The sequence below is a fragment of the Paracoccidioides lutzii genome (genome assembly GCF_000150705.2).
Source record: "Paracoccidioides lutzii Pb01 unplaced genomic scaffold supercont2.4, whole genome shotgun sequence".
Classification (NCBI taxonomy): domain Eukaryota; kingdom Fungi; phylum Ascomycota; class Eurotiomycetes; order Onygenales; family Ajellomycetaceae; genus Paracoccidioides; species Paracoccidioides lutzii.
The window spans coordinates 437310-457874 of NW_015440950.1; the positions used below are offsets into that span (position 1 = coordinate 437310).

Genomic DNA, 20565 nt, shown 5'->3' on the forward strand with positions numbered 1-20565 from the left:
AATTGCTTTCCCTTGTCGTGGGGGTGAGTGTGACTTTGGAGGTTATATGTCATGACTATAGTTTAAATTTCTCTTTTTCTTTTCCCAGGGCTCTAGGTAGTTTAAAAACTTCTATTTTCATTGCTTCTACGGGTTCAGGCTGCGGGGTTTCTCGGTCTACTTTTTTTTCGTGTCCTTTTCTATTTGTCTATTGCTCTGCTTCCATGTGTCTTCTCTGCGCTCTTCTTTTTCTAGTTTATTTTAACTTTTATTTGTCCCTGGGGGTTATGCATGTTTTTAAGTATGCTTGTCGTTATTGATTGAAATGATTGCGAAACAATTTTTTTTTTAAAACACTTTCTCTCGCATTCACATACGCATTCTTTATTTATGATTTAACTCTTACCGTTTGATTTGAGAGTTAACCGGGGAGGGAGAAATGGCATGGATGGCGTCAGATTGCGAGCTACATTCGGAGTGATGAGGGTAGCAACGTTGCTTTTGAACACCTTTTCTATATCATAAGTTGTCCATCAATGAGATATATCTACGTTTCAGATAGGTTTAGCTTCGCATACAGTTTGTTGGAGATTCTTCGACGGACAGTGTCCTTTTGATATCTAGTTCTTGTACGGTACTGTAGTTAACTATTGGGGGTGTGGCTGCCTTCAAACTCGCCCAACCGCCACCCTCAGTCACATGTCAACCTAGTTCAATCGTTCAAGTTTTCCCGTAAATAACAACAACATCAACAGTAAGTCTCATGCAAGCTCAACTTCTTCAACCCCGATCAATTGAGCCAGGATGGACAATGAAACAGGGCCAAACCAGACCCTATACTCTAGAGCACTGGTATGTGTGCGGCTTACTCTGCTTCGTTTGCCCGCTATTATTAACTTCACGTTCCTCTCCTCTCTAGCAGGCGACGATCAATTAGCTCATATCTCCAGTCCTTCATCACAGAAACTGCCCAGACCATAGTCTCTAAATCAGCCCAGCGAGCGTATCTGAACACCGCGCTCTTTGCTCTCTCCTCCTTCATTCTATTCTGCATCTCTGTAGCCGCTTATTGGATCTTCTACTACAATTATGTTCCGCAGATCGGGCTAGAGCGGCAGGTTCATTTGCAGTTTGGGTACGTTATTCCTCCCAAACCCAACCCAATAAATAAGCGAACCTCTAGACGGAAAAAGGATAAATGAAATAGATATTCCGGCAAGCTATGAAAACTGAGCCATCTTAAAACATATTAGTGACGGCCACCCCCATGGTACTGCAACATTAGGCGCGGAATTAATATCCGGCCAGCAATACGATGTCAGCGTCATTTTATACCTTCCGCGGACCCCTTCTAACCTCGCCGCGGGTAACTTCATGCTTGACCTCAAATTATTTTCTACTACAGATACCTCAAACACAAATACGTCAATGAAGGCAGACTTGGTTAAGGGATCTCGGCGGTTTGCTATTCTAACATATGCATCACCAATGGTGGATACGGTCAGGAGAGTGTCAAAAATTCCGCTTTACGTGCTTGGGTGGCAGAGGGAAGCGGAGGGCTTGAAGGTTAGCATGATGGAGCAGGCGGAGTTTGGAAAGAAGAAACAGGCGATGCCCAAGGTGTTGAGGTTGGAAATTCAGAGTGTGGAGAGAATGCAGATTTATAATGTTGCTGTGAGGTTTGATGCCAGGTTTAGTGGGCTACGGTATGTTGCTATTTCAACTTCTTTTAACACCATGATAAGAGTGAACTTGCACGCTCAAGCTGTGTGCATGCAATCTGAGGGTCCCTGGGATGGGCAGAATACCCGGGCTGACAATGATTGTGATGTGGCAGATGGATTATATATAACTGGAGAATTCTGTCGTTCTTAATATTCAGCTCGACATTCTGGGTCGTTGCGATGATCTGTACGTCCTCTGTGTGGTTGGCTCTAGCTAGCCAGAAGGAAGCAACATCTATTAAGAGGCCAAAATTGGAAGAAGAGGAAGAAGCGGAAGAAGCGAAAAAAGACGGAGGCAGCAGCGATGTCGCCGTCAAAGAGGATGAAAGCGAAGAAGAGGGGGGAAATTATCCAGGACTTGGATTAGAGCATGACGGACAACAGAGCAGCGAAGTGGAAATGATCAAGAAGGAAGAGGATATCGAGGAATCCTCGAAGATTCAGCCCTTTGTCAGAGAAGCCGAAGTCCACAACGAAGCTGATGCAGATATTCCCGCCTCAGGAAGTTCTACGCAAACAGTCGTAGGGGGTAGGGACGCGGAACAAGCCGTCCAGAGACGCAGAAGCCATGTACGCTTTCAACATGAAGAGGATATGGGATAGGCGGCTTTAAGTTGCTGGCCCTGCAGACCAAACGCTTGCTTTGATTGGTTTGCAGGTGATACCCTTATATCCTCACTTCAGCAACATTATGATAGAAATGATAAATCAAGTGAAATCAACCAAGACGGACCATGTGCCATCTTATTTTGATTATTTTACCTAGTTTTAAACCTCCAATTCTTGTAGTAGTGACAGGCAATTTCTGTAAATATTCACTCTGTTGTCACAGCATCTCAAGCATGGGGCTAATAATGCGTGGAAACTCTGGAAGCGCGTCAACCAACATTTCCTATCCCTTTTCACCACCGAATAAATACTCCGTAATTTGGCTTCTTCTAGGACAGCAAAGGTCACCGGGATATCAACCCAGTCGGGTTCTATGCAGTGAATCTGAATTAAAAACAAAAAAAAAAAAAAAAAAAAAAAAAAAAAAAAAAAGGGAGAGAGAGAGAGAGAAAAATAAAAGAACCGCAGTTCAAGACCTAAAGAGTTTTTCAAGTATTTAATTGTTGCCTCGCCCGCATCTACAAATTAACCCCACATTAACTACCGCACCGCACTGTCAACGCAAAACGCCGCCAAAACATATAGACAGAGGTCAACGCAGACACCCCCGCTGCCTCTGCACAAACTCCCTATCCATTGACAATGCATATTCTTGTAAGTCTCTATGCACTTCTCAAGAAAAAAACCCACATTCTCAAGAATTCTAGCTAGAGTGAATAAGGTTTACATCCGTTACATCTGTGCGCTCCTCCTTTGCTCACATATCCCCCATTTCACATAGGTTGTCAACGATGACGGGCCTCCCTCAAACCAGTCATCGCCATATGTACATTCGCTAGTCCATACTCTCCAATCCTCCGGCCACGTCGTCTCCGTGGTACTCCCGCACAGGCAACGGTCATGGATCGGCAAAGCTCACCTCGTAGGAGATACCGTCAAACCCACCTACTTTCGCCCAGGCACCCTGTACAAGGATGACGGCACAATCCATCACCTACCCCTGGGCGCGGAGGGGGAGTCCGGTAACCCCGATCCAAACTGCGACGAGTGGATCCTCATTGACTCCACACCCGCCAGTTGCGTCCAGATCGGACTGTTCCACTACTTCAAAGACCGCGGGCCCATCGACCTTGTCATATCTGGCCCCAACTACGGGAGGAACACAACTGCCGTCTTCGCGCTGTCCAGCGGGACTATTGGCGGTGCCATGGAGGCTGCTATGTGCGGGCTCAAGGCTATTGCGCTCTCGTTCGCCTTCAGCTCGCGCGACCATGATCCCATCGTCATCGCGGAGGCGTCACGGCATTCTGTTCGTTTGATTGGGTATGTGTACGAGAATTGGGGGAAGGATGTTGATCTTTATAGTATCAATGTGCCCCTGGAGCCCGGGGTTAGCGAGGGCAAGGTCCTGTATACGGATATTTTGCAAAATCGTTGGACGTCTGGGAGCTGCTTTGAGGCCCTTGATGCGGAGGAGAGTGGGGAAGGTCCAGATTTGCAGGAGCAGAAGCTACGGCAAGCTGGGGAATTAGATGCGGGGACTCAGAAAGGGAAAGCAGCGGGAACGTCGACCGGGACAGGGACGACAACGCCACAATATCGACATATGCATTTCAAGTGGGCGCCCAAGTTTGCAGATGTCTATAAGAGTGTGGAACTTAGTCCGCCAGGGAATGATGGATGGGCTGTTAAGGAGGGGATCACTAGGTATGATTCCCCTTTTTTTTATGGGCTCCTGCGTCGCGAAATCTCATCTTCACTATTTCTACGGGCATTATCAAGTCTTCCTGGTCATAGCTAACCGTCTTTGTGATTACAGTGTTACCCCTTTGAGAGCAAATTTCATGCACTCACCGGGATATACAGGTGAAATCCAGTTGTGAGTATGAGACCCAATGTGATTAAGTATTTATGACGTTATGTTAGACGATTATATAGATATCTCCCTTCAGCGTATCTATATGCACTTTTAAATCGTTCCTCACTCTCTTTCCCTTCTCTTATTTATCCAAAACTTGCACATTTCCCGAACATCTATTTTTTTCTTTCTTGTCCGTAGAAGGTGCGTTCTAACTATTCGCCTCATTTCCATCTGCCCACAGGTTCGTCAAAAAGCCAATATTCTACGCTCTCGTAGAATGTCAGGACTCGTATGTGCAGCCCCTTGTGATCCAAGCCTTTCGAAAACGACTACCCGGAAAATCTTACGAGTTGATATTTTCCCTTTGTGAACTTCCCGACCCGTCATCCCCCTTGCTACAGTACAGAGTATATGAATTATGCGATTTTGAACACGTCCTACGTCACCCTAAAACATCATTGGTAAACTCCTATGTCATTCGCAAAGCTTTGATTCGAAAACACTACCTCTCAAACATCATTACGAACTGGGTGGCGAAGCATCCAGACAGCATCTTGAAAACACACTTTAAACAAGCGGTGTGCTTTGAGTTGGATTACGCGGAATTTCTCGATGAGGCGTTGGTTGAGGCCTATGAACTACAGGAGAGCTTTGAAGCCAATGAGGGAAAAGAGGAGGAGGAGAAGGAGTGGTGGATTTTAAAGCCGGGGATGGGTGATCGCGGCCGGGGCATTCGCTTGTTCAACAGCGAATCAAGCCTGCGGGCGATATTTGAGGAGTGGGAAGAGGACCAGTCTGATTCCGACCATGACGAGGATAGTGACAACAGCCACATCCACGCCAATGAAGGAACGTATGGTCACAAATATAATGATGATGCTGACGACGGGAATGATAACAACGGGGTCATCACATCTCAGCTGCGCCACTTCATTGCACAGCCGTATATCCACCCGCCTCTCTTGCTGCCATCAGAGTCCAATCGGAAGTTCCATATCCGCACCTATGTCCTGGCTGTTGGCTCCCTGCAAGTCTATGTGTACAAGGAAATGCTCGCGCTATTCGCTGAAAGGCCATACCTACCCCCCTGGCACAGAGGTGCAGACATCACCGAGGAGCTCACCCGCCACCTGACGAATACGTGTCTGCAAACAGATAGTAACGGTGTGTCCAAGCGGAATGCGGTCCGGCGATTCTGGGCTCTTGGTGATGCCGTTATCCCGTTCTGCTCCTCGGCAGCAGGAGGTTCGGGCTCCAACAGTGCCCGTTGGAAGGAAAACGTATACGAGCAAGTTTGTGCTGTGACAGGTGAGGTATTTGAAGCTGCTGCGCGGGGGATGCCGGTGCATTTTCAAACGCTACCGAATGCCTTTGAGCTGTTTGGAGTGGACTTTTTGGTTGACGGACATGGCAAGGTGTGGCTGCTGGAGCTGAATGCGTTCCCGGACTTCCAACAGACGGGTGACGAGCTGAAGGGGGATGTGGTGGGAAGGCTGTTTGAAGGGGTGGTGGAGGTTGCTGTGAAGCCATTTTTTGGGATTGATGGAAGGACTGAAGAGGCTAGGATAGGGGAGGAGAAATTCGGGTTGAGGCTTGTTCGGGATCTGAAGATGGGTGTGAAAGGGTGAATGGACGGGATGTTGTTCTGTTCGACTCACCTGTTTTGCGGTTAATGTTGGTACCGCCATACAAAGAGTCATATAAAAATGCTGCAGACGATGAGCTGGGTGGCAGGGAAACTGGTTGTTTCCGGCCGGCAGTTGACTCGCGGAGCTTCTATCACTCTGTGCTGCGCCACCATTGGGAGTCGGTGATACTGGGTACGTCTGCAGCAAATGAGTTACTAATTATTCAGTTGTCCTTCCTTTGCATGGGTGCACAAGAACAGTGACAGATACTGAGTGACCCAAATATTTTCATACTGTGTTGTTGTCAACGCTGAGACGAGAGCATGACTGACTTGCGTCCTCTTCTGGGTCTGAAAGATCGGTGGGTGTTATGGAGTTTCTCTTTTTCTATAATTTTTTTTTCTTGCCCCTTGCATATGGGGAATATGTAGAATTATTAGGATGGCATTTTCTCACCAGAGTTCAGGGTTGTTATGATTAGGATTAGGGGTTAGGGTTGGGGTTAGTTTTGCTGTTGATTCTTCGCCAGCATATAACGGAAGAAGAAAAGTATGCACACCACCACATCAACCGCCGGGCATAACTAGATAGTTAAACAAATACCTGAACCTAGTTAATAGCTACCCTGTTATCTTCTCCTGTCCGGAGAATTGCATTATTCTTGTTCTATCTTAGTTTCGAGAACACATGAAGCCCTTGAGAATAAAGTGACTAACCATACTCTGCATAACTATCCCGACTAAATGTATGAAAGAAGACCAAATCATATCATGTGTGTTTCGAGTACTCCGTACAGTATCAGCATACTCATACCTTAGAAGCGGTAACACTGGCCGTTGTCGACATCATAGTACTCGACTCCAACCGTGACGCCACCTCGATGCATCCACACGTCAGGTTGCTATTTGCGGCTTCTTTTGCCCTTCTTTTGCTTAGCCCAATCCCGAAATAGTCAAAGGTAGCTAACTAACTAGCTCATCCGGATGGGTGCCCATGAAGATCCATTTTGCGGCATCTGCAGTGGGGATTTTAGGGCAGGGCGACCTCCTACCGGCTCCCTGCCAGGAGCACACCGCTATTCCCATACTCATTTTCATTCACAATGTAACATGTTCAGCATGATATTGGAGTGTATAGAATGCTAGGTAGGAATTGTAGCCAGCAAGTATCAATCATCATCATGATTGAGTATCGTGCTGCAAGCAGTGTCTTGTTCTGGCGCTGCCTGACTGGGGTAGTATGACTGGCCACCTCAAGGCATGTTACCATTCAAAGCGCGCAATTTTACCACCACCACCACCACCAAGCTTCTAGTAATATGGATATTGAGTTACAGTAGCTGAATTCCTCTCCAGAAAGATGCAAATTTCACTACCATTGTTAATAAATATGAAAAAATTATATTTGAAAATAATTAATATAATATATTTAATATATCTTTTAGTAATTTATAAAATATTTATTAATACTTTAATATTTTAATTAAATAAGAAAATTAAAAATAATATCATATTTACAAAAGTTTTTAAATTTTAGTTTCTTTGATTTATATGTTTCAACTACTTAATTTAGTTATCATATCAGTTTTTAAATTAAATATGATAGTTTAATATGATCTACCTATCTGATAGATATAAAATTTTAATTATATTCAAATATAACAATATGTTGTTGAGATATCCCTGGAATTTGTGGGTTACTTAGTTGGTAGTAGAGGTGTGTGTTGGAGAGTTCCTCACTCTGGCGGTTAATTCTGCTTCGGTTAGCTGCATATGCTATTGGTATTCCCACCCCCCCCCCGGGCGGGGAACTCTGACGATAGGCGATGGTTCCTAATTTCCCTCCACAAATCCTCTCTCCATGCATTGGTCCCTGTTTGGGCCGCAGGATGACCCAGAGGTGGCCCCAATAGGTTGACATCAGGTACAGAGATTTAGGAACTGACCCGGATTGCCCCCCCTGGAGGATTGTGGGAACTGTGTGAGTGGTGCTTGTGTACGTACAATCATCTAACACATGTTCGACTGAATCATTAGTTGTCTATCAAGTGTCCTTTGTTGTTTTTATTATGCGTCCGATATCGCCTCTCTATGCCCGATCCATCGCTCTGCATTGTTCCCTCATCTCTGTAATTGGATGATGGCGAAGTTAGCTACCCCGGAGTGCCATAATTGAGATCCCTCCCATTTTCTGGTGGGCCATATTACTATATTGAACCATTTTTCCCTCGGTCCCTTATTCCCATCTTTAGGGGATCCGTCCCTGGTTAGCGGAATGTATATCCTTGCAGCTTTAAAAAAAGTTCAAGGTTACTATCCGCATAACCAAATATACTTATGGTATTATGTTATTGTTCAGTGTCAGTAGTTCTGAAAAAGTTATCGTTGAATATCATCTCCGTTCTTTGTTTTTGAGGCTGTTTTTGCCCGGCAAATTTCCTTGCTTACAGGGGATATATTTTCCACGTCGTGGCACAATTTCTTCATTTAACAACAAGTATAATGTCTTCCCAACCTTCTTCCTCTTTTCTTCTCCTACGCAAATTTGCTGCTCTCTTATCACCTGGTAATTAAACGACCTTGGAGATGGAAATGTGACAGTGATGACATGCTACGCATCTAAACCTCAATGGCTAGCTTCGTGGGTTTATTATCTGTCCTCTTTTTCCCACTTGTGCTCTGCCCCCGTTGCATGTCGATGAAGATGAGCTACAGTTGACCAGGGTACATCTTCAGAATGATACGTTACGGCAATTTTGAATTCACGTCTCCAACGAAATCCAATTCCCCTTCGACAGTCAGCCTGAGTGACGTGTATTTTCTCGTCTGACCTGAACAATCCATCCATCCATCCATTTGTGTGGTGGCAGGCATATTTTCAGTTCGCCCCTGTTCTCCTTACTGCCAGTTGCAAGCCCTTTGAGCTCAAAGAAGAAGAGAGGAAGAAATTAGGAAAGGAAGCAAAAGAAGAACAGACCTTGCATCAGGTTACAAGAAAAACAGCATTCTGTCTCTCGCTTTGTCCGAATCAATTCAACGCCCTTTTTCTCTCTCATCAACCCCAGAACTCCTGTTGACCTTCGAAATGTCGTTGGATTTCTTTCTTTTCTAGCTCTCAGAGATTTCTTGAGCTTTTGTATGAGAGAGGCGATTACCTCCAGATTTTTAACCTAATTGTTTAACCATTTGTATCCCCCAGAAAGCACAGGGATCTTCCTTGGTTTTCCATGTCCGCTCAGTTTATTTATACCCAGCTGGTTGTCGGTGTCCCCTTTCGTCATCTAATGCTAAGTGTTCTAACCCGTTCCCCTTGTATTGCACTATTTTTACTTTACTTTTTCTTTTTTTGCCCACCAGCTGTCCACCTCGTTATAGTTGGAGTGGAACAAAGAGGGGAACAAGCCTGGACCCTGGAAACTAGCCCATCCAACCCTTTTACATGTGGAGGCATGGACTGGCAGCCCTTACCAGCCCACTATTTCCTCCCCCTTTCACTGTTTTGAGCTCTTGACTTGGATTTACTGTCGTTTGTGGTAGCTTGTTCATCATTATAATTGTTTTCTCACCTTTTCCTTTTTTCCTCCCCTTGCACGTTTGTTTTGTTCTTTGCCGTGCGTGTTCTATTCCTCTGGGACGAGCCGCACTATTCATATTCATTCAATTGAAACTATAGAGGGACTGGTGTTCAAGCCTTTGCTATGGCCGAGTTATTTTCTATACAATAGACGGAGGAACCCAGAGCAGGCAGAGGGAATAGAAGGGTAATTTTTGCCTTCTCCCATTTTCTCTTCTCTCCTTTTCTTTTTATATACCCCATTGGGAGCCTGAGCCTGTTTGTGACTCCTGCCCGGAAAAACGGGCAGCTCGTCTTTTTCGCCCTCCAAAAAGCTGCATGTCGTTGGTTGTTCTTCCTTCACCTCTGCCGCTGCTTCTTCGCTATTTTTTTTTATATATCGCACTGTTGTTGTCTCTGCTGCGCGCCTTCTCTCCTCGAGACTGAGCCTCTGGCCACGGCGCTGTCTTTCTGCTTTTGACCACAGTGTGCTGATAAACAAACGTCGTCGTCGTCGTCGTCGTCTTCTTCTTCCATTTTATCAGTTGCATGATAGACTTATGCTGATTTCCAACGCCCTTCGACAGCACATCCGCTTCGTCACCTCCTGGAGTTTGGCCTGCGTTCGCGTCTCTTCTCTCTCCCTTCTCCGATATATTTTGTAATTCATCTGCTTAAGAGACCGTTACCTTCTTTGAGTGTGACGTTTCATACGGTCCAGCTGTCCGTGGACTTGCGGCAGACCCCCCCCCCCCCCCCCCCCTCCCGGTTAGCCTTGCGTGCATCCTCTCAACAGTTGTCCGCCACGATGGAGTCCAATCTCGACCATGCCCGAGAATTAGTGGCTTTGCAGTTCCTACACTCTTTTCTACCGATTATTGCTGCAACCTTCTACTTTGGTGCTTCTATTGTGAGAAGTATACGTGCACATAAGATCAATGAATCCATTTCCCAAGATCAGAAAGGGCTAAGAATTACGCTTGGCTGTATCATGTTCCTCGTATTGGCAACTTATGTGAGTGGAAACTGGGTTGCTCAATTATGTTTCTATGTGTATATACATGGCGTTACTTTCCTGGTTAAAAATGAACTTTATCATTGTGATTAGTGCTAATGTGTTTTTCTGAACTTGTAGGTTGGCGATTCGGTGATATTGATATTAGCCTCAATTTCCAAAGCTGTAGTCTCTCCGCCACAGCACTTCATCGTTAGTTTACTTTCATACTCTGATGTATTGTGAGAATAGAACTGACTCTATATATCGGGTAGATCTTTGCGCTAGCTTCAGGACTTCTTTGGTTTAGCATTCTTTTGATGTGCATCGATTCCCAATCGGCCCCGGGCTATCCACTTTACGGATACTGCCTCATTTACTTCGTATTTGAAGTTGCGTTGCTTTCGTTATCCATTCGACTAGGAATCCCTCGAACAGGGGTACCCAACGGAAAAAGAGCAATTCAGGGAATCCGACTGTTCTTATTGTTCCTCGTCCCTTGTGTTGCTTTTGGTTTTCTCCTTCTCACGACCAAAAGTATCGACGGTGATGAGGAAAGCGCACCGCTGTTGAGTGATACGATGAATGTGATTCCAGCAGCTGAAAACACATACGGAACTTGCGATAATTCATCTGACGCAGGTGCTCCCCGACCCTCTAAAAAGGACACAACCCTGTTTGATGAGGACGATGAGGAAGAATTGAATGCGGCAGACGTGGATTTATGGGCCTTTGTTTCAAATCTATATGTATGTCTCAAGAATCTCGTACCAACTTGGAAAACCGAGACCTTTGCGATCATTATCATGGCTATGAATTCTCCGGCTAACTATTAATATACTCAGGTCCTTGCTCCATTCTTCTGGCCTTCCAAAAAACTAAAACTGAAATTGTGTTTTGTGGGAGTTGGTATTTGTCTGGCTTTTGCACGGATCATAAATATCTTGATCCCGATTCAGATAGGGCTGATTACCAACATTCTTAGCCAAAATAATGGTAGGACACGTCATGAGAACACTGCTATAATACTTTAATATATGCTTATATCACTTCGCTATTATAGGAGTTTTCCCTTGGAAAAACGTTACTGTCCTAATTGCCCTTCGATTGCTCGATTCCAGTGGCGGGTTGCCATCAGCCATGAAATTCATGTGGATGCCGCTGGGGAACTTTGCATACACGAATCTCAGCACAACAGCATACAACCATGTCATGACGCTTTCAAGTGACTATCATGATAGCAAAAACTGCGGGAGTCTCTGGCAAGTAGTGTTCCGAGGTCAAAATGTTAAAGATATGGTTACAAATCTTTGTTTTCATATTGGCCCCATGATAATTGACCTTGCACTAGCAGTCAGCGTTTTATACTACTTGTTTGACGCCTATATGGCATTGGACGTTGCAGCTGTCTCTGTGTTGTTCCTCTGGTCGTCTGGCAAAATTTTAGCTAAGCAAGCTGGTCAACGGAAGGAATATATTATTCATAGGTCGAAAGAGTTTACGCATCTGTGTGAGACTACGGCCAACTGGCACACTGTTTCTTATTTTAATCATATACCCTACGAAAAATCGAGATACTCGTCACGCGTGCAAGACCATTTGGCAGCCTTGTTCAAGTTTGTGTTTTGGGGGCGGATTGAAAACATTGTTCAATCCCTGGCGTTAATTTTAGGATTGTCGGTTGCCTGTTTTATGGCAATCTATCAAGTTGTCAAAGGTTACAAGCCGGTCGGAAGCTTCATAATGCTACTCAGTTATTGGGGGCAGCTGTCTGGCCCTCTTCAGTTCATTGCCGGTGGGTTTAACAACCTTGCAATGGATATGGTGGATATGGAGGAATACCTCAAACTGTTAAAGCAAAAACCAACAATTACCGATCGTCCACATGCACAACCCTTACATTTTGACCAAAGCGATATTGAATTCGTTGACGTCGGGTTTTCGTACGATGGGAAACGAGAGGTTTTAAAGAATGTCAATTTCAAAGCCAAGTCTGGCCAGACCACGGCATTGGTTGGTCAGACTGGTGGTGGTAAAACGACTATCTTAAAGCTACTCGGTCGCTTTTATGATCCGACTTCAGGCAGTGTGAGAATCGGTGGGCAAGACATTTCTCATGTCATTCTCGAAAGCCTTCGCGCCAACCTTGGTTTTGTTCCCCAGAGCCCTGCCCTTTTTCACGATACGATAATTAACAACATCCGATATGCAAGACTCGGAGCCACTGATGATGAAATTATCGAAGCTTGCAAAGCCGTGGCTCTTCATGATCGGATTTTGTCATTTACTGAAGGATATCAGACGCTGGTGGGTGAACGCGGCGTGAAACTCTCGGGCGGGGAGCTACAACGTGTTGCAATCGCACGGGCAATCATCCAGAATCCTAAAATTGTTCTCTTGGACGAAGCTACCAGCGCCGTGGACAGTGAAACAGAAGCTTTTGTCCAAGAAAGTTTACGCCGTCTCAGTGAAGGAAGAACAACCTTTATCATTGCGTAAGTCCGGCTTTGGCCAATTCCCCGGAAAGCCTTGATGATTTGACTGATCCCCAAATTTATAGACATCGTCTTTCCACCGTGATCAACGCAGATAAAATTCTAGTCGTTGCTGACGGCACAATCGTTGAAGAAGGGAATCACGCTGAACTCCTGGAAAAGAGAGGTCGTTACCACCGACTATGGGCTTTTCAGGGAGCCTTCCATAACCCGAAGTCTAAACATGAACAAACGGGAATTCTCATTAACGACCTAGATAATAAGGACTCTGTAATTAGGGAAGATTTCCCAGCAGATGGAAAAGATATTGCTTCAAGCAAAAGTGGGGATAATGCTGGTGAGGCATTAGACAACAGCCGCAAGCAAGGTCGTGCACCCTTGAGTCAAAAAAATCCCAATAGCGAAAGTGGCGTGTCCACGAACAACCCCTTTTCGAAAAAAATCTGGAAGCCAGATGCCCCTGAATTCGTCCCTAGAGCTCATCAAAACCCCAGACCTTTGGTTCTGGAAGTAGTACCAACTCAAACAAATGGGACCAATCATGGATTTCCCAGTGGAGCTGCAGCTCTGAACCTCTCAAAGGAGAACGTCCCACCACCAGGCAGCACGGACAGCAGTTTGAATGCCCAGATGAAGAACGAAGACCGGGAAACCGTATCGTTACCCTCGAAAAAGCAAATGGCTTTGGGCCAGCCCGGAATAAAGGACGTTCGTTCTGCTGAGTTAGAACAGGAGCCTGCTACCCAGGATCCCACTGAGATTAACTCCCCTCGATTTGCCTGTCTGCAAAATAGTACTCAACGTCGCCGGGAAATGACCAAAAGTGAGCCTACTGGCCTTGGCAAGAGCACGAGTCAAGGCGAGGACGAAACTTCATCATTAGTCGATTCGGAAACTACAGAACCAGCGACTCAGCACAAGAAAGGCCAGTCAATGGCTAATCAGCGTCGTCGCCGCCATAACCGTAACGGGAACAGTAGCAACGATAACCCGGAGCAGGGAAGCTCCAAAACTAGTACTGATTGCACCAGATCTTCTTCATACTGAGCACCAGCGGGAGCTTATCTACCTTGTGGCTCGAGATGTGTCTGTTTAGTAATATATGTCTTGGTCCAAGCCGCATCCATCGAATCGATATCCTGGGAGGGATCGAGAACTCTTTTCTAGAGAAACTGATATGACAACACAAAATTCGACATGACGGAATGATTGAAAGAGAAAAAGGAAAACGAAACTTTTTTGAAACTCTTTAGAACTTTTTAGTGTTTTTTTTAATTTTATCTTATGATTGTTCCGTGTATTATATTTATTACTCTCCTAGCGATGGGTTATGGATTATTAATTTTGAGGCAAAACGAATTCATTGAGGGAAGGTTAGGAGTTGAAGGTATTATCATCATAGTGAGGAATAGTCCATAATAGCTTAATATCAATTAGCTAACTAAATTAAGGATATCATGAATTAAGTCCTTGTTTACCTGCACACATCCATAGCCCTAGGTTGTATTTGTAAATTAAGTGAAACGAATCAGCCATACCTTTGCTTCGCCAACGCCTTCAGCACACTCATCGTCTCCTCCTCCCTCCTCCGATACGCCTTTAGCCTCTCCTCCCGCTCCGCCGCCCTCGCCCTCAACGTCTCCTCCCGCCGGAGCTCCCTTTCATTCCTCTTCCGTGAAAGTTTCTCCTTCTCCTTCTTCAACTGGGCAAGGTCGCTGCCTGCACCCATCAGCTCCTCATCGCCCACAACACCATCGTCATCTCCACCCCACTTTGCATCGGCAAAGGCGCGATTGGCCGCTGCGGCTTCCCGCTTCTTCTCTAGCCGTCGCTCGCGGGTACCGGGTTCAGCGCGTGGGGCTATTTCTTCCTCTGCGGCGCGGACTAGGGCCTTGTGGGAGGCACGGGCGAGGGTGGTTTGTTTGTGTTGGGCGGCTAGGGAGGCTGTTTGGGATTGTTTTTCAAATTCTGGAGGTTGGATGTTAGTTCGAGGCATTGGTGATTATGTGGAGAGTGGGATGGACACGTTTAGGGGGAGAGAATTGAAACGAACCTCGTTGAAGTTGAAGGTCTTGGACGGTAGGAATTGTTGGGCCGGATTTTTGCACTGCTCTATTGCTCCTGGAGTTTGAGGGTGCCATTGCAAGTGAGGTGTTCGGGGCTGGGAGTTTGGGGCCGTAGGATTCTTCCTCGTCCTCGTCCTCGTCTCCGTCTCCGCTGCATTCGCTTTTGCCGCTTAATGGAATGGCAGCACTATTTGAACGCTCGCCAGGGGGTTCGCTTGTATTCTTCTCACTAGACCTTTCGTAGTATTCATCGTAAACCGGGGAAGCCCGCTGGCCATTTGTAGATTCCCGGTCATTAAATCCGGATGCACTGTTTTGTTGCGCCTTTTCGAAAGTGGTCGGATCGTACCATCCTTCAGCGAGTTCTCCACGGTTCCTCAAATGTGTCAGTATTAATTTGTTTTAAGAGACAATTTAAGAGAGTTTTCTTAGAAGACTGAAGAGGGGCCAGATAAAGTATCAATCTTAAAAGCCAAATCGGCTTACCATTTTCCCACAAAGCTCTTCCATCTACCTTTTACCTCACGCTCATCCAGCTCCGCTACATCCAAATTCTTTTGTATGTCCAGATACAGCGCGAACATGGGCATCAACTGCCGCAAATCATGTTTCGAAAGCTGTCTTGAGCCAAATGGAAGGTCGACTGGGACGTCCGCTTCCCGTTTTTCATGCTTTCGTCTGCGAAATTTCCTGCTGTTTCCTTCTGGTGAACGGGATCTTGCATGTCTATCACCGCTGCTGTGATGGTGGTGGTGGTGGTGGTGGTGGTGGTGGTGACGGTGTCGAGAATGATCGGAGACCGGGGAGTGTGAGGTAGATAGCACTCGTGAACGCGATCGAGATCTGTAGTTTCGATAGTCGTCGCGATGAGGTTTAGTTACGTCCATGGTGGTTTTATTGGTTGCTTGGATAGTATGTTTGTGTAAAAGGGGAACATGCTTGGATGGAGGTTCGGAGCGGGAAGCTGATGACTAACTAATGCCAAGACTGGAAATACTTTTCGGCTAAAAAAAAAAAAAATACTTAGCGGAACGTTCCAATGTATGGATTCTGATGCGATGATGAAATAACGATTGCGGAATTGATATATAGTGGGTGGTTTATAACTTTGAAAGAAGAACAGAAGATAAAATACGAAATAAAGTGCAGTATTCGCAGTATTCACCCGAAACCCTGCTAAATCTAGCTAGAACTTAACGTATTTACCTAAGAATACAGTACATAAAATAGCAGCAGAGAAAGATCCATTCCAAACGAAAGCCATTTGAATAGATTTCTACCCCCTGTCTGTCGGTGGGCGGCAATTTAGCCTTTCGGAAAATTAAGCAAGCCGAAGCAAATAGATCTTTGGATTTCGGCCCAAAATTGATACCTAGCATACATGAATCCACATATTAAATTAGCTAGCAGGGGCGCTTGTCTGTTGGTCACTGACGTTGTCCACCGAGGGTGAAGATACAGTGGCGTTCTTGGGTTTATTTGCAGCAGCCATTTGCCATGCGGGGATGCTTGCAGATTTTCCAAGTTGAGAAAATGGGCTACTGGTGTTCTCCCTGGGTGCAGGAGTCGGCCCTGGGGTGGATGCCGAAGTGGACGAGGGAACTTGCGGCGTTGAAATCGCTCCATTGGGGCCTGGCTGGGGAGTCACGGACATGGGTCGTGGAGCAATGGTAGCATTTGAGGTGTTACTGGATGGTGTACCAAGTCGGTTTCCTAGCAAGACTTTCAGGCTTCGTAGCTCGGAGCTAAGTTCCTGCAGTCTTTTGTCGTTTCCTTCCTTGACACCATTGATAGCATTTGGTATGGCGTCATTCAAGCTTTTTACCTCTTCCCCAATACGCCGGGTCTCCTCATCCCGTCGCCGTGAGGAGATCTTTAAATCTGAGATAACATCTTCAACTTCACGAAGGGCAGTATCTAAGCGTTCGGTTCGAGCTTCTTCCGCAGTCTTTAAGGTTGTTGTGTCGGTTGACAGCTGATCGAGGAGGGCAAATGCACGAGAGAATTGCTCGTCGATGCTTTCTTTGTCCTGCTGTAGCTGGGGAGGTGTAGGTGGGGCAATAAGCGGCGCGATATATCGCTGTAATTTAATGTTAGATGCTTGTCATAATGGACGGAGTAAATACACCTAGGATTGGGATACCTTACCTTGACCACGAAATATAAACCATATCCAACACCGCCCGCTACCGTTGCCATAATAAACCAATCTCTCCAATCTCGCTTCGGCAATCTACACAGGGGGCATTATTAGCAATTTGATGATCTGCAACAGATCCTCCTGGAAGCCAGACTTACTCTGGAGGGGGCGGTGGAGATTGCCATTGGCCTCCCGGTCCATATGGATAGTTTTGTCCATATTGTGGAGGAGGTAGTCGGTAATTAGATTGTTGAACTACATTACTCTGGCTAGGGCTTGGAGAAGCCGCAGCAGAAGAGTCCTCGCCTACTCTTGAAAGTGCTAGATCGATCTCTTTTTGTGTCAAATTCTTCGATTGAAGGAATGCGATCTTTTTCTCCAGTGGTGCAGAAGAAACGGATGGGTCTTGGAGAACTGATCACATAAGTTGCACGTTAGCCAGCAGCCCTGGGAACGTTTGAAGGAAAGACGCAATGGTATGGTTTTGTTTATGAACATACAGGAGACCTAGAGTACAGTCATGTCAGCGAATTGGGCATACATTGGGTATGAAAAAGCAATGGATAAAGAATACAGCATACCGCCGAGGAAACAAGCTCCTCACGAGGAGACATGATTCCCTACCACCTTCCTTGCAGCCCAAACTGCGGAGGTATCACCCAGTAAAAGTGTTCAGCACGCAAAATGGACAGAAGCTGTAAATTCGTTGCTAAACAGATGTCCTTCTCTCTTGGCTCATTTCATCTCACCTCATCTCATTATCTGTTGGTTGATGAAGGTCCAAGCAAACATCAAACGAAAGCCGCATGCCGAGAACGGCAAATGCCGAGGCTGCACTGGGACCCGGAGTCTCGTGATAGCGGTGGCGGTGTTATGTTTATCCGGTAGATGAAGTAAGCAGTTTCCGAGACTTCGATTGCTGTTTGTTTACTTTTGACAGAGTCAATATTCCCTGCATAATGAATTTAACGCCCCGGATGATTCTGTACATTGCTGCACATAGCCAACACCCGTTGATAGGGGGGTGGACTGCGCGGGCTAGTTGATAGTTTGATAAAACTTTTGATGATCAGTTGAGTTTTGGTGTTTCCATTACTCTTCGTTGGCATAGCTTTACGGCCAAGGTGCATTGTCACTCTTCCTGGTGAAAGGGCTGCTGCCCCAGGCTCCATGTCTCAGGACACTGGGCTCTTTAGCATCCGGCGCCCTCGAGAGGTACAGTTGTGTTGTCTTTCACTTTGTTCAAAGCAATAAGGAGGAATTGCGAAATTGGTGTGAACTAACCCATTCTTCGGCTCAGACTCTCGGGAGCGTCCAAAACATCTCGTCCATACCTCTGCCGCCCTCAGCGCTCAAACGATCGAGCTCTGTCGCAAACCTCCAAAACCCTCCATACACTTCGCAACATGCGCGCACAACTTCCATAGGCGGTCCCGGTCTTAATCGACCTCAACAACCTATTTTCTCATCTGGAGCCGAGAATGGGCTCTCCTCCGTCCGACGGTCCGTTTCAAGCAATGTCTTCCACAGTGCCAGTGCCGGGCGCCAAAGCTATGTACCCATGTCCGCTCACCCAGTTCCCGCCCCGCAATTACAACGGCGAAGCAGCGTCTTTTCGCGACCATCGACCGGTGGCGCCCTGGGTCACCATCAATCATTCTTCACTCAAGCTCCAGCTCCTGCCGGTGTCCCCAGAGACCCCCGCCCCCTCAAAGACCGTAGCTTTCAAGCCAGGATCGGTCAAGAACTGTTAGAATATCTTACGCAAAATAACTTTGAGCTGGAGATGAAACACTCTTTAACCCAGAACACTCTCAAATCCCCGACTCAAAAGGATTTCAACTACATTTTCCAATGGCTCTATCGCAGAATCGATCCAGGTTATAAATTCCAGAAGAATATCGATGCTGAGGTTCCTCCTATTCTTAAACAGCTACGATATCCATTTGAAAAGAGCATCACGAAGTCCCAAATCGCAGCTGTTGGGGGTCAAAACTGGTCAACTTTCCTGGGCATGCTTCACTGGATGATGCAGCTAGCACAAATGCTTGATAGATATTATTTAGGACATTATGACAATGCTTGTGCGGATGCCGGTGTGGATATCTCTGGGGATAATATTATTTTCAATTTCTTGTCCAATGCCTATCGTGATTGGCTTCAGGGGGGCGAAAATGAAGATGACGAGGTGGCAGAAAGGCGTCTTATACCTCATATTGAAGCAATGGCGGCAGACTTTGAACGGGGCAACGAAAAATATGTTCTTGAAATGCAGGATCTTGAAGCAGAGAACCGGGACCTGCGGGATCAAATTGAGGAGATGGAGAAGAGTGCGCCAGATATGGCTAAATTGGAAAAACATTTTAAGATTCTGGAAGATGATAAGAGGAAATTTGAGGACTACAATCAAAATGTCCAAGGAAAGATCGCCAAGTACGAAAATCGCATCAAGTTTCTGGATGAAGAGATAAGCAAGACCGAGGAGGACTTTCAAAAAGCTGATGAGGAGCGCCTCGAGCTACAGAACAGTGTGGATAAGCAGGGGATTACAATCCAGGATATCGATCGCATGAACACCGAGCGAGAACGCCTCCAGAAAAGTCTAGAGGATATCCTTGTTCAACTTGAGGAGACCCATGCCAGAGTCATGGAAAAGGAGGCTGAGGCTAATAAGAGATTAGAATCTCTAGAGCAAGTGGTCAAGACCTACAATTCTTTTGGTTATCAAACCAGCTTGATCCCCGCAACCGCTGCGAATGCAAACGGCCAGGACTACGAGCTTCATCTGAACCTCAATGAAAACAACTTTTCTTCTTCTCAGCTTGGGACTTCTCGAACCTCACCAGAGAGCGACCGTTTGCTTTCTGACACCTTCACCGGCTATCATCCAACAAACCTTTTAAACCTTGACCTTCGCGGAGTCGTTCGTAGCAACTTTATCGCTCTACGAAAAGAAATCAATGAACGACGGAAGCTTGCTCTTGATGCAGATATGAACCATCGGGACCTCTTAGATAATATCAAAGAGGCCATGGACGAGAAGAGAAATGAGGTTGAAGCTCTTGAACACAAGCGTCGAACGGCGGAAGAAGAATTTGAGAATCTTAAGGAAATCACGACAACGCAAAAATTGACATCGGATTCACAGATTGAAAAAATGGAGAAGGAGCTTGCGAAGATGCGTGCCACCCTTACTGAAAGCGTCCAGTTGATGGAGCAGCGAGAGATGAACACCAATATCGAATACGAGCAGCTGGTTCTTCGGGCGAATGCTCTTCGTGAGGAACTCCATACTGGAATCGAAACTATGTTGAATGACGTGATCAGGTTCAAGGTGCACATCCAGAAGAGCCTGGAAGACTACGAGAGTTTTGTAGTGGATGAAGTCGAGCAGGAGCTTGGAGGGTACAACGCAGCTAGGCCGGAGGATTATGATGACGACAATTTTTAGATGCTTACGGAAGGGTATTGCAGGTATTTATTACGTGCTTGGTTTATGAATCATGATAGCGTGGTG

The 20565-nt window shown here is 46.0% G+C and overlaps 5 protein-coding genes across 5 annotated transcripts; 3 read left to right on the forward strand and 2 right to left on the reverse strand.

Moving 5' to 3' along the window:
• Positions 1-783: 783 nt before the first annotated feature.
• PAAG_01893 (TTL domain-containing protein) lies at positions 784-5801 on the forward strand (the record flags this gene model as incomplete). The annotated part of the gene is made up of 8 exons (XM_015844480.1): positions 784-831; positions 930-1114; positions 1233-1685; positions 1817-2273; positions 2904-2966; positions 3094-4019; positions 4132-4191; positions 4415-5801. 8 exons carry the CDS (start codon positions 784-786, stop codon positions 5799-5801), a joined length of 3579 nt encoding a protein of 1192 aa, XP_015701484.1.
• Positions 5802-10161: 4360 nt separating this feature from the next.
• PAAG_01894 (lipid A export ATP-binding/permease protein msbA) lies at positions 10162-13889 on the forward strand (the record flags this gene model as incomplete). The annotated part of the gene is made up of 6 exons (XM_015844481.1): positions 10162-10368; positions 10489-10560; positions 10623-11096; positions 11193-11343; positions 11411-12842; positions 12908-13889. 6 exons carry the CDS (start codon positions 10162-10164, stop codon positions 13887-13889), a joined length of 3318 nt encoding a protein of 1105 aa, XP_015701485.1.
• Positions 13890-14370: 481 nt separating this feature from the next.
• PAAG_01895 (hypothetical protein) lies at positions 14371-15795 on the reverse strand (the record flags this gene model as incomplete). The annotated part of the gene is made up of 3 exons (XM_002795961.2): positions 14371-14810; positions 14896-15284; positions 15395-15795. The coding sequence occupies 3 exons, from the start codon at positions 15793-15795 to the stop codon at positions 14371-14373; spliced, it is 1230 nt and encodes a 409-aa protein (XP_002796007.2).
• Positions 15796-16307: 512 nt separating this feature from the next.
• Positions 16308-17662, reverse strand: PAAG_01896 (peroxin 14; the record flags this gene model as incomplete). The annotated part of the gene is made up of 5 exons (XM_002795962.2): positions 16308-16988; positions 17057-17141; positions 17207-17462; positions 17549-17555; positions 17630-17662. 5 exons carry the CDS (start codon positions 17660-17662, stop codon positions 16308-16310), a joined length of 1062 nt encoding a protein of 353 aa, XP_002796008.1.
• Positions 17663-18218: 556 nt separating this feature from the next.
• Positions 18219-20499, forward strand: PAAG_01897 (HEC/Ndc80p family protein; the record flags this gene model as incomplete). Its single annotated transcript, XM_002795963.1, has 2 exons — positions 18219-18263; positions 18349-20499. The coding sequence occupies 2 exons, from the start codon at positions 18219-18221 to the stop codon at positions 20497-20499; spliced, it is 2196 nt and encodes a 731-aa protein (XP_002796009.1).
• Between the last annotated feature and the right edge of the window lie 66 nt (positions 20500-20565).